The sequence below is a fragment of the Typopeltis vanoorti genome, chromosome 6 (assembly GCF_054136105.1).
Source record: "Typopeltis vanoorti isolate ZY-2024b chromosome 6, IOZ_Tvanoo_1.0, whole genome shotgun sequence".
In the NCBI taxonomy this organism is placed as follows: Eukaryota; Metazoa; Arthropoda; class Arachnida; order Uropygi; family Thelyphonidae; genus Typopeltis; species Typopeltis vanoorti.
Window position 1 is genome coordinate 47297439 of NC_143554.1, and position 12143 is coordinate 47309581.

Below are 12143 nucleotides of genomic sequence, written 5' to 3' on the forward strand. Positions count from 1 at the left end.
ACTTGCTACCCTTATCTGTTCTACGAAAGATCAGCTCCCTCCTCTCTCTCTGCCTGGAGTTTACAAAGTACCCTGTTCCTGTAAGCTGGCATACTTTGGACAGACAGGCAGCTCAGCATCCACCTGCCTGTAGGAACACAAGTCTTACATCTGTAAACACAACTATGGTCATTCAGGCTTGGCTGACCATGTCTTGGACACCACCCACAGGGTATCATGGAAGAAAACCACCATGCTCCACCACAGCAAATTCAAGAAAGAGAGCCTATTCTTAGAAGCAGCAGCAGCTCTCAGAAATCAACCAAATCTTAATAAATACGGTTGCATTAAGCTTCCGAAGATTTGGGAAACACTCATCGCCAGTGGTCCCACCTTACATTCCAGGTCACCTACAACCGCTCTTAGAGGGCGCTCCACCTAGATAGGACTTTAGTGTCACCCACGTGGTTGGGCTCAGTATTGTATGATATTTGTGTTCATGTTACATTAGTTGTTTTTGTAATCCCCGTAGATGTCCTAGTGACTAGGACGAAATATAGGAAGTATTAAATTCTGTTTTAATCCTTTCTGAGTGTTGTAAAAAATCCATTAAGCCTCCAACATGATGTTCAAGAATAAAGATAACAAGGTAAACAAAGTAATCTGAAAAACACACACGATCAAGCAAGCATTTATTAAAGTCCCAGAAGTCTGGAAGACTAATTCTCCACTCAAAAAGACTTTGCTTGGCACTTGTTTTGTTTAACCTTGAAAATGTCTATTACTGTCAGTCAAGATACAGAATTAAAATCAAATGTTTTACTTTTGTGTTGGTAATAATATACTGAAGTTATTAATTCTGAATCTCCTCCTGTATACAATTCTGAGCAATAAATAGATTACTATGGACAATTAAAACATGACTTACGTTTTGAAGTCCTGTTTTGCTAATGTCCCATTATGCTATAATGATATGCTAGAATGATAACAAGTAATTAGGTTAATTTATATAAATACACCTAGTATATTTACATAAACCTATTTTGTTTTACTTACTTTTGTCCCTGGGCAAAGAAAAGTCCAAGAGACTGGAGAGCTTCCTGTTGAAGAAAACTTCTAGTATCTGAGATATCACGTAAAAGATAAGTTACCAATGTTGGAAACTGGGCATTTATTTCTTGTAGTACCAAAGCCTTTGTATCATCTTTCAGTGCCCTATAATAAGTTTTATGGAATTTATGATCATGCTTACAAAAAGACACTTTACTTGATGTTACAAGTAACAAAAGTAAAATAAAACAGATTTAGAAATTAATAACAATGTTTGAAATTTACTTATGTTTGGGTCCTCATTTAGTAAATGCCAGGTTGAATATTTTCTTAGAAGCTATATAGTGATATCTGTCAAATTAATGACTCATAGGAACAAGAAATATTTCTGCATAGGTAATTTCTACTTAAACAGACCATCGATGAAATGAAGTTTAATATGTGCATAAAATGCTGATATTTAATATTATACGGGTATCTCCATGGAGTCAGAAGATTCATACTAACTTTTATACATAAAATACCCAACATACCTCTTCGTAAACTCATTCACTGTCAGTGCACTTACAACTAATTCTGGCAATCCATTCCACTCATTCATCACTCTTCAAGCAAAACATTTAGTCTGCACACCCTCACTAACCACATTCTTACACAACTTCCAAGGATGACCCTTCATTCTCTCTCTCTCTCTCTCTCTATTCGTCATGTACTGAAAAATTTCCTTTGTGTCAATCTTATAGAACCCCCGTAATAACTTAAGTTTCTATCATGTACCCACTTTTCCAGCTACCCACTAAACTTTGCAATACACACCTTCAACCTATTCTCACAGGGAATATTCCACAGACTGTCACCAGCTTAATCACTCATCTATGAATCCTTTCCAATACCTCCTGAACCCCAAGGAACACAAACAATCAAATCTGTGCACAGTAGTAATGATGCAGCCAAATCATAACCTTATAAACAAGAATAATCATCAAATTCCAGACATGTACCCTCAAGGAGTATACAGGATATGATAGTACAACATGAAAAAATTTACATCATTACTAACTTCCTATCTACAATTTTCCTCTAATCAGTCTGTTACCTGTCATGACTCCAACATTATCAGATCTTATATTTCTATCTTCTATGGTAATTTTTACTGTATCAATCCACCTATATCTTGGTCTTCCTCTGGATCTTTTTCCTGCCAAACTAGCAGAGAACATAGTTTTGCTAATCTTTCATTTCCCATTCTGCTTAAGTGACCATACCACCTGAGATTAGCTCTGCTAATGCATTCCTGGATGCTGACAATGTCAAGTTATTTCCTAATATCCTTGTTTTTAATATGATATTGCCATTGATGCTATCTGTTCATGCCCACTAATCTTTCTCAGGACTCTCGTATTTGCGGTCACTAGTCTTTGGTAAAGTGTTTTACTTCTGACCCAGCTCTCAGATCCATAAGTTAAAATTGGTTTGAACACTGTCTTGTATACAGCTAATTTAGTGTTTTGGCTAATTTCTCTCTTATTCCATATATTTGATTGACTTCCTACCATACCGGCTTTGTGGATTCCGTTGTCTATTCCCATATTTAATTTGCTATCTTCTCTAAAAATCGTGCCTAAGTAGCTGAAATGTTTCACTTGTACAATGCAGTTGATCTTTTCAATGCTTCTGCCTATTTTCATTGTCTTTGTCTTGTTATTGCTGACTTCATACCATATCTATTACAACAGTTATTCAATTAAGTCAGGGAATCTTGCAGACTTGTAGCAGATTTATTTAGAAGTATAACATCATCCACATAAACTAAAGAGCTGAGATTAATGTCTCCAATTTCGATATTAGGTTAAATACCACTTTCCTTCATAATGTGATCCATATAGATAATGAATAACAGAGGGGATAATGTATATCCTTGTCTGACACCAGATTTTACATTAAACCAACTTCCTGTACTTCCTTCAAATCTAACTGCTGACTTACAACTCAAATAAAGACAAAATATCACTTGATATAATGCCCCATGGACACCATATAACTGTAGGGTTTTGAATAGCATTTCTCTTGGCACCTTGTCATATGCCTTTTAAAGATCAACAAAATTTAAATATAGATCTTTGTTATATTCCCATGATTTCTCAGCTATTTGTCTTAAAGTGAAAATCTGATCCTGACAACTTCTATTTCGCCTGAATCCAGCTTGTTCTTCACCAAGCTTTTCTTCAAAAATAATTCTCAACCGTTTCTCAAGTATAGTTGAATCTTACCAGGTACACTCAGCAGAGAAATACCTCTGTAATTCTCATTCAGTTTTATTTCCCTTTTTATATATTGGAACTATGAGAGCTCTACTCCAATCATCTGGAATACATCCCTTTGTCCAGGCCTTCTGACCTATTCAGTGCAACCACTATGAGACTTTTATACCTCCATACTTAAGCATTTCTGGTTGAATATCATCTACTCCTGCTGCCTTTCTACATTATAGGCCTTTGATGGCTTTTTTTCCCTACTTCAAGTATGTATATCTATATATATATACACATACATACACACACACACACACACACACACACACACACACATATATATATGTTACAGGCAAAGTGTGAAAAGCAGGCATTCTATAGAATGCATGGCGTTTTTTTGCAAAGGATGAAATGTCTGTTTTCTTTTTATTTTTTTACATACTTTCCCTAGGCATTGTATAGAATACCTAGGCATTATATAGAATGACAAAAGCTATTTCGGCAAAGCATGAAAAAGGCTTTTATTGAAAAGAATTACAAAATTACAGATAAAGGCTTTTATTGAAAAGATGCATTTTATTGAAAAAAGGTAACAATTACAAAATTACAGATTTTGAACAATTACAAATTACAAAAACAGAAAAAGACCAGTGCTGAATTACTTGTTGCTACAAGGTAGACTGGAATGGCATTTTGCATTGCACTTAATGCAAAATGCCATTTTCATACAAAAGCACTTCAAATTTCAACACTTGGTCTTGCAATTACACCTCACGAATCCCTGGCTGCCACCCGTGGACTGAGCGGAAGCGGCTGACCGGAGAGCTATTTCATGGTCAGGCATGTCTCCAACTCTCAGTAAGTACTTGTGACATAAAGTGAATTGTGATCTAGCATAGAGTTAGTTTAAAATTCCTTCAGCAGTTCCAAGTCAGTAAAAACCATCATCTGTCACACTCATAACAACCGCCAGCAGATTGCGCGAGTCTCCCCATCCCTTGTCGATGTTTGGAATAGGAACTCGCACAGTGGCCCCCAAAGCTGCAGGAGGAAATTTTTTGTCGGAATCCATTTTCATTTTTTCGGCCTGTATTTCCAGATTCAATTTAGATCGAATGTTACCTTCGACAGCATTATCAATATTGAAGCAAAGAGTACACAAAATATTAACATCACCATCTATTTTCTCACTTCCATCGTCTTTACTCTCATGTCCACATGTGGCATGAATGTTTCGGTGACAGTTTCTGCAAGTATGGGCACCACTGGTTACCTTCAAACAAACGCAGCAGGTAGCAGAACCGGAAGCCTCTTCAGTAGGCATGTATTCATCACCACTTTCCTTTCTACCATCGTGGACTACAGTCTCGTCTGTGTTTTGTGCAATAGACTCTTTCTCTTGGATAGGGTGATCTGTTTCTTCTTGTATTGTTTGGATGTTTTCCGTCATTTTTTCCAGTTGCTCCTCAGTCTGTATGTCTTGTAAAACATCTTGGGGTAACGAAGACGTTGTGAGACCCACTTTAGCTTTGCAGCCAAAGAGAGCTTCATATGGTGTTCTCTTAATCCCAGAACGAAATGTCCTGTTTTTCATAAGTTGCACAAAACGTAGTCCCTCACTCCATCGGTCAGTTTTTTTCATCTTGCATCCACGTACGCAGCATATTTTCAATGTCCTGATTAGCTCTTTCGACACTTCCTTGGCTTTGTGAGTGGCAAAGCTTGCCATGGACGATGTTCAAAGTCAGCCAGTGCTCCTTTAGGCTTCTCACCACATTATTACCAAATTGTCTACCATTGTCGGATTGTAGAATAGATGGTGCTCCAAGCAACGTAAATATGTCCACAAGGTTATCTGCCATTTCTTCCGCTGTCTTTGATGTCAGAGCCTTGAGAACCACAAACTTAGTGAGAAGATCTTGGTATACCATTATAAACTTGTATTCACATTGTACATCCTGACAGGGAAGTGACTGAAAATTGATGAGATCGAGCTGACAACAGGAATTGAACTCGGGAAAAATCATAGGCTTCACTACAACACCCTTTTTAACACTTGTTTTTTTCTGATACGGCTCACAACAGTGAATGTACAGTTCAATGTCATGACGAGTAACGTTTTTGTACTTGTGTGAGATTTCTTCCAACATTCTGACACGTCCTCCATGGCCTGGCCAAATGAGCTTCATGAAGTACATTAAATAACTCAGAATCTGTGACGTAAAACTGGATTTCACTGATGCCTTCTTTAACAGGATAAATCAACTTACTTTTGTTTTCTACGACCATCACATCATAGCGATTCAGCAGCCGAAAGTCACGTGGTATCTTCTTAGAAGCCATCTGAGCATTTTTCATATCGTTCACTAACTTTTGGTAGGTAGTATCAGTTAAAAAAACGCAGTTTTTAGCAGCATTGGCTCGAACTTTAGACAGTTCTTCGTAGAATCGTCGTTCCATGTTAACATGAAGTGATTCCTGCCCAGACAATGTAGCTTGCTCGGCCATTATTTGTGCAGTTCTAACTCTGTTTGAGGTGAGCGTAGATAGTCATGTGACTCACCTTGTGACGTTTACACTTGGGAGGTCTTATCTGTTTTGACATATACATGCTAATTGCTACCACGAATGTTCTTTTAGGTTGAATGTCATGAGTAGCGGCGCGTGCGTATCTTACGAGTATATTATGAACATGTATTACTGAAATAGTGCGAAAAAGTATTTTATACTTTGCCGATTTGCCTTTTGGCATTCTACAGAATGCCTAGGAAATGTGTGAAATTCCGAGCATTTCATACTTTGACGTCCCTCTTTCAGCATTCTATAGAATGCCTAGGCATTCCATACAATGCCTAATTTAACACTTTGCCAGTAACATATATATGTATTCCTGATTGCATGCATGTTGAGTGTTTTTTTAACACTGTGCTATCACTCTTGTTTCATTTAGCAATTTTTCGAATTACTCCATACTTCAAGGATATCTTTTTCTACTGATTTCATGTCACCTTTATCATCTCTAATTCCTTTTACAGCACTCTTTCCTCCATATCTGAGCTTCTTCAACAACCTCCAGAATATCTTGCCACCTTCTTGATATTTATTTTCAATGTTCTTACCAAAGTCTTCCCAGGACTTTTGTTTAGCTAGTTTTAACACAGTATTTAGCTCTCTTACATTTGTCTTTGTATTCTCTAAGAACAAAATCTAACTTATTTGCCAGGAACGTTTGATATGCTTTCTTCATTCCCTTCACTACCTCTTTAACTTCCACCATGGAGTTGATATTTCTATCCTTCACACAACCTCACCACATGCATCTCTGACTGAATCAATCAGTGTTTTCTTCAAGAATTGCCACTGAATCGTCAAGGTTTGGTTCCTGTTCTCAAACCCTTTCATTTTTTCTTCAATAATCTTTGTGTATTTTAGTCTACAGTTCACATCTGAGAGCTGCTCAACTTTTATTCGCTTTAAAACTTTCTTACATGTCATTCTTTTCAATATGAAATTCAATTGAATCCTGCTCAAGACTAAATAGTGATCACTTCCAATTTCAAATCCTCTGTACACTCTGGTGTCCTGCACCAGGGAGAAAACATCACTATCAACAATAACATAGTCAATGAGACTTTTCTTATTCCTTGCCTCTTCTCTCCATGTGAATTTGTGAACATTTTTATGTTGGAACATAGTGTTAGTAATAACCAGTCCATGTCCTGAGCAGAAATCCAACAGGTATTTGCCATTATTATTAGCTTTGCTCTTTTCTCCAAATTTTCCCAAAATATTTTTGTATGTCTGACAATTATTTCCAGCTCTGCTATTTAGATCCCCAACAAGGACCAACTTTTCCTTTTTCATTGTGTCAGTTGCAGTAAAGACCGGTGAAAATTTTAAGTGGAGATGCTGCATATACAAAATAAGAAAAATAATTCATTTTTTCTAATCAGCAACCAATTCATTAATAAATAAATTTATATATCAAAAAATTTGCTTTATGAAAAATATTATTTGAAAATAATATTTAAATATTTTTAATATATATTAAATTTAATATTAATAAAATTTTTAATAATATTTTTGCACGAAAGCATACAATTTATCTGTAGCGATACTACTCATTGAGCAGTGTCGGATTAACTTATTTGCAGTGACAAGTGCAAACAAATATCGGCAAATCTTGCAACTACTGACCAAATGTAATAATTTTGATACTGCATTAGATCGCAGTGCATTTGTTTCATGTAACGATAATTGAGAATACAATTCTTTTCATATTTTCAACAGTGACACTCGTCATAATTCAGCCTTGTATCTATAATAAATAAATAATTATATGTTATTTTAATAGAATCAAATAAGTTTTACCAAAAATATTTCATCCTCACCACGAACACACAACAATAACAAAAATTTTGTATCTCACAGAAATAACGTGCATACAATTTATCTGTAGCGACACTGCTCAACAAGCAGTATCAGATTCACTTGTTATGCGTATAGATAAGTGCAAACGAATATCGGTAAGTCTAGCTGCAACTGACTGAACATGATAATTGAAATGCTGTATTAGATCGCAGTGCATTTGTTTCATAATCTAAAGCATTAATCGAAATTCCAATTATTAACTATTCAATCAATGTCGAAGCCATAAGCTGTAACATGTTGTATTGCATTTATATAATGTTGTAAGCATTGTTATTAATTATAAACACAAACAAAATTCAATTTTTTGAATTTTTTCCTTGGAGGTGCTGCAGTGTCACAGTGCTTATGTAGAAGCCGCCACTGGTAAGTTGCTTTCTCTAAAGCCTTAAAAAATTCCTCCACTTAGTAGAACTTCTGTGGGACCATAGGCACAAATAAGTCTCACTGTCAAGTTCCCCATTCTGATATTTGCTCACCTCACTCTACTTGAGACTGCCTGCCATTAAAGAAGATTGGCCTTGTATTTAGTGTTGAATACTATGGCTACTCCTTTTCCTTGATTGTCATTGCCTGAATATAAGATTTTGTATTTATTGCTCAGAAAGATCTCACCAGTTTTTGTCTTTTTTTTGTTTCAGTCACTCCTATTATATTGATCTGGTACTTATCCAATTCCTCAGCTAGCTCCATTTCTTTGCCATTCAGGTTTCTTATGTTGATAGTACCGATCTTGAACTCTAGTGATGCTGAGTTGGGGTGCATTTTAAGATTTATTCCAGTAGATGACTTTTCGCTGTTTGCCCTGGTTCCCTGGCGAAAACAAGAGGGGCCTTGTTTAACTGGGCAACGCCCCAGTCAGCGTTAAATTCTGTCATGTTGTACCATTATTTTATATTTTGGTTCAAGCCAATAAAAATACAATTTTTATTGTGTTTGTCGGCTAAATCGCAAATTGCCAGTCCATCCTCGTTCGTTCAGTATCCAGGTAGATACCTAACAGGGTGCACCATGAGAAGGTGAGGATTGGAAATTAGGTCAGAAGCCCTGGTCAGTCCTCTGCATTCCTTTAAAGGCTATGTGGAGATCTGCTCTCAGTTATACAGCTTTGATCCTTAAGTACCCCCAAACAAGGATAATAACTTCTACATTTATTTGAGTTTTTCAACATCCAAGTAATCATTTGAGCTATTTTACGAGCATTTGCAATATGTCCTCTGAACTTCAAGACTGTCCACCATTACCCCCAAAGTGCCTAGCCCATCAATTACCTGCAATTCAGTACCATTTTGCAACATTAAACTAACAATTACGTTTCCCCACAAAGACTGTTTATTTAAATCATTCTGCAGGATATCTACATGTTTATCAACTATTGCCCTTCCCTGTTTTGCATCATGAGCAAACACCTGCATAACCACCTGTAAATCTTTCCTATATCATTAACATACAAATTAAAGAGAAGTGGCCCTAGTAAAGAACCCTGAGTTACTACACTAATCACCCGCTCCTAAATTCCACTTCACCATACACTACTCTCTGGTGTCTGTCAGTCATCCCCCATCCAAGATATCACCTTCACATATATTTTGTCAAATGCATTTTGTATTCTGTCAAATGCATTTGGAATGTCCAGCAGTATCATGGTGTAGCCATTGCCCTTATCTGATTCTGCTGTGACTATTATAAAATGCAAGTCAATTACTAAAGGAGTATCTCCCTTTCATAAAGTTATTCTGCCCACTCATCCACTGCTGGATTTTACCTTTAACCAACTTTTTCAATACTTTAAAATAGATTGAAAAACTTCAAAGGCACTCAGTTCTCTTGCACATCTGCATAACACACAGGCCGACATGATATCCAGTCCCGCTGCCATATTCATGCTGATATCTTTCAATAAGCATCCCTTTATTTACATATATAATTAGTTTCATCTTCTTAGAAGACTTGTTCATGTACATAACAAGAAGGAACTACCAACAAACATTCCAAAGACAAAAAATATGTATGTTAATGCTTTAACATCTGAAGCTGTTCTATGTATCTCCTTCATTATTGGGCATGCACATGTGTTCAAGGTCTCATGAATGCCAAAGTTGGATAACAGTACAATGACAGTATGAGAGATTATAGCTGAGGTCGATGTTGAGATGTACTGGATTGAGGACTTTAGATTATACAATTCTTCTTTCCAGTTCATCATAGCATCGAAAGATATTTTTCAATTTGTCCCATAAGAGTGGATGAATGATATGTTTTCTTCATAAGCATCAGCAGAATTCAGGACATGGTTCGACAGAGCACTTGCTTTGGTTCTGCCATATGTGACCTCTTTTTTTATGTTCCTCTAGATGTAATTTGATGGATTTTTCCATCTGGCCAAAAATAGGGCATGTTGCAGATGCACCTAATGCAGGGATATTTCAGGTTTGTTTGGGCATACTGAGCAAGGAACAGAGTTTAAGTAGAGGAGTGAAAGAAAGTCCGGATGTTATATTTTTTAAGAACTTTGGCTAATTTTGGTAAAACCTAACTGATATATGGTAGGGATATGTAGCCTTTTCCCTATTTCTATTTTCAATATGACGAGAAGATGGATTAAACAGTAGCTTATTAACTGTTTGTTTTGACCATTTTGCTGAAAGGTTGTAAGAAATTGAAGTTCTTTGTTAATATCTTCTTCACAGAGCAGGGAGCAAGCACATTTGCCTAGCAAAGAAATAATGCCAAGTTTTTGACGTGGATAGTGATGGGACTTGCATGGAGATATCTATTATTGATAGAATTGTTGATATGGAGATATTGATATGAAGATAGAATTGGTGTGAGTTGGTTTCCTGTAAACAGAGATTTTTAATTTCTCAGAATACATGAGTGAGATTGACTTTGACATCCAGGAACAGAAGAGAGCCATCAATCTCTAATTCTGCAGTAAATTGGATTTTCGGGTGCTGACTGTTGAGATGGTCTAAAAAATTCTTTAAAGACTTAATCCGTGATTCCAGATTACGAAGATGTCATCGATATATCTTTTCTACAATCTTGGTTTCAATGAGAAAGAAGAGATAGCTTTCTCTTCAAAAGATCCCAAATATAAATTTGTCAGTATGGGAGATAAAGGATTACCCGTGGCTAAACCAAAGTTTTGTTTATACAGAGAAACTGGTAATAACCAGAATTAATATGTAACCAGAATTGGCATTATTTCCGCACTAGGCAAATGTGCTCGCTCCCTCCTCTGTGAAGAAGATATTAACAAAGAACTTCAATTTCTTCTTACAACCTTTAGGCAAAATGGTTATTCAAAACAAACAGTTAAAAAGCTATTATTTAATCCACCTTCTCGTCATATTGAAGACAGAAATAGGGAAAAAGGCTTCATATCCCTACCATATATCAGTTACGTTTTACCAAAATTAGCCAAAGTTCTTAAAATATATATGACATCTGGACTTCTTTCATTCCACTACTTAAACTCTGTTCCTTGCTCAGTATGCCCAAATAGAAATATAACAACCTGAAATATCCCTGCGTTTACTGTATTTGGTGCAACTGCAACATGCCTATTTTGGCCAGATGGAAAAATCCATCGAATTACATCTAGAGGAACATAAAAAAGAGGTCACATATGGCAAAACCAGAGCAAGCTCTGTCGAACCATATCCTGAATTCTGCTGATGCTAACGAGGAAAACTTTATCATTCATCTTGTCTTACAGGACAAATTGGAAAATATCTCTCGATGCTATGATGAACTGGAAAGAAGACTAGTAGAATCTAAAGAAATCATCCTCAATCCAGTACATCTCAACATTAACCTCAGCTATAATCTCTCATACTGTCATTGTGCTGCTATCCAATTTTGGCATTCACGAGACCTTGAACACATGTGCATGCCCAAACAATGAAGAGATACACAGAACAGCTTCAATTAATATGTTGACGCTTTAATGTATAGTTTTTTCTGTCTTTCGCATTGTTTGTTGGTAGTTCTCCTTTTTATGTACCCAAAGAAGTCTTCTAAGAAGACTAAACTAGTTGTGCAGTCTACTTAATTAAAATAGTTTCTATTTTTATCTCTTCATTTAAAGTCATTTCATCTATTTAATATATATATATATATATATATATATATATATATATATGTGTGTGTGTGTGTGTGTGTGTGTGTATATATATGATCCACACACTAAAGGCCACGAGAACTATAGCAGTGCCATGTGTGGGCAAGAGAAACAAAAGAAGGAATCTGTTCACATTTTGCTTGAACGACTGAGGGTTGTAATCTTTGCATAAAACAGTGGAGGAGACTCTTCCAAAGGAAAGAAGTAGATGGGATGAAGGAGGAGGCAGTGAAGTTGGTTCGCTGAGTTTCAAGATGGACTGTAAAAGGGGGATGTTGGTTAGCAATGGCTCGTTTTAATGACTTGGA

The 12143-nt window shown here is 36.3% G+C and overlaps 1 protein-coding gene across 1 annotated transcript in view; it reads right to left on the reverse strand.

Moving 5' to 3' along the window:
- Positions 1–12143, reverse strand: part of LOC150105437 (telomere-associated protein RIF1-like) — a 396727-nt gene that overhangs the window by 335700 nt on the left and 48884 nt on the right. The window contains exon 3 of the mRNA XM_090393961.1: positions 1036–1194. Coding sequence (XP_090250087.1) covers positions 1036–1194 — 159 coding nt within the window. The remainder of the gene's footprint in view (positions 1–1035; positions 1195–12143) is intronic.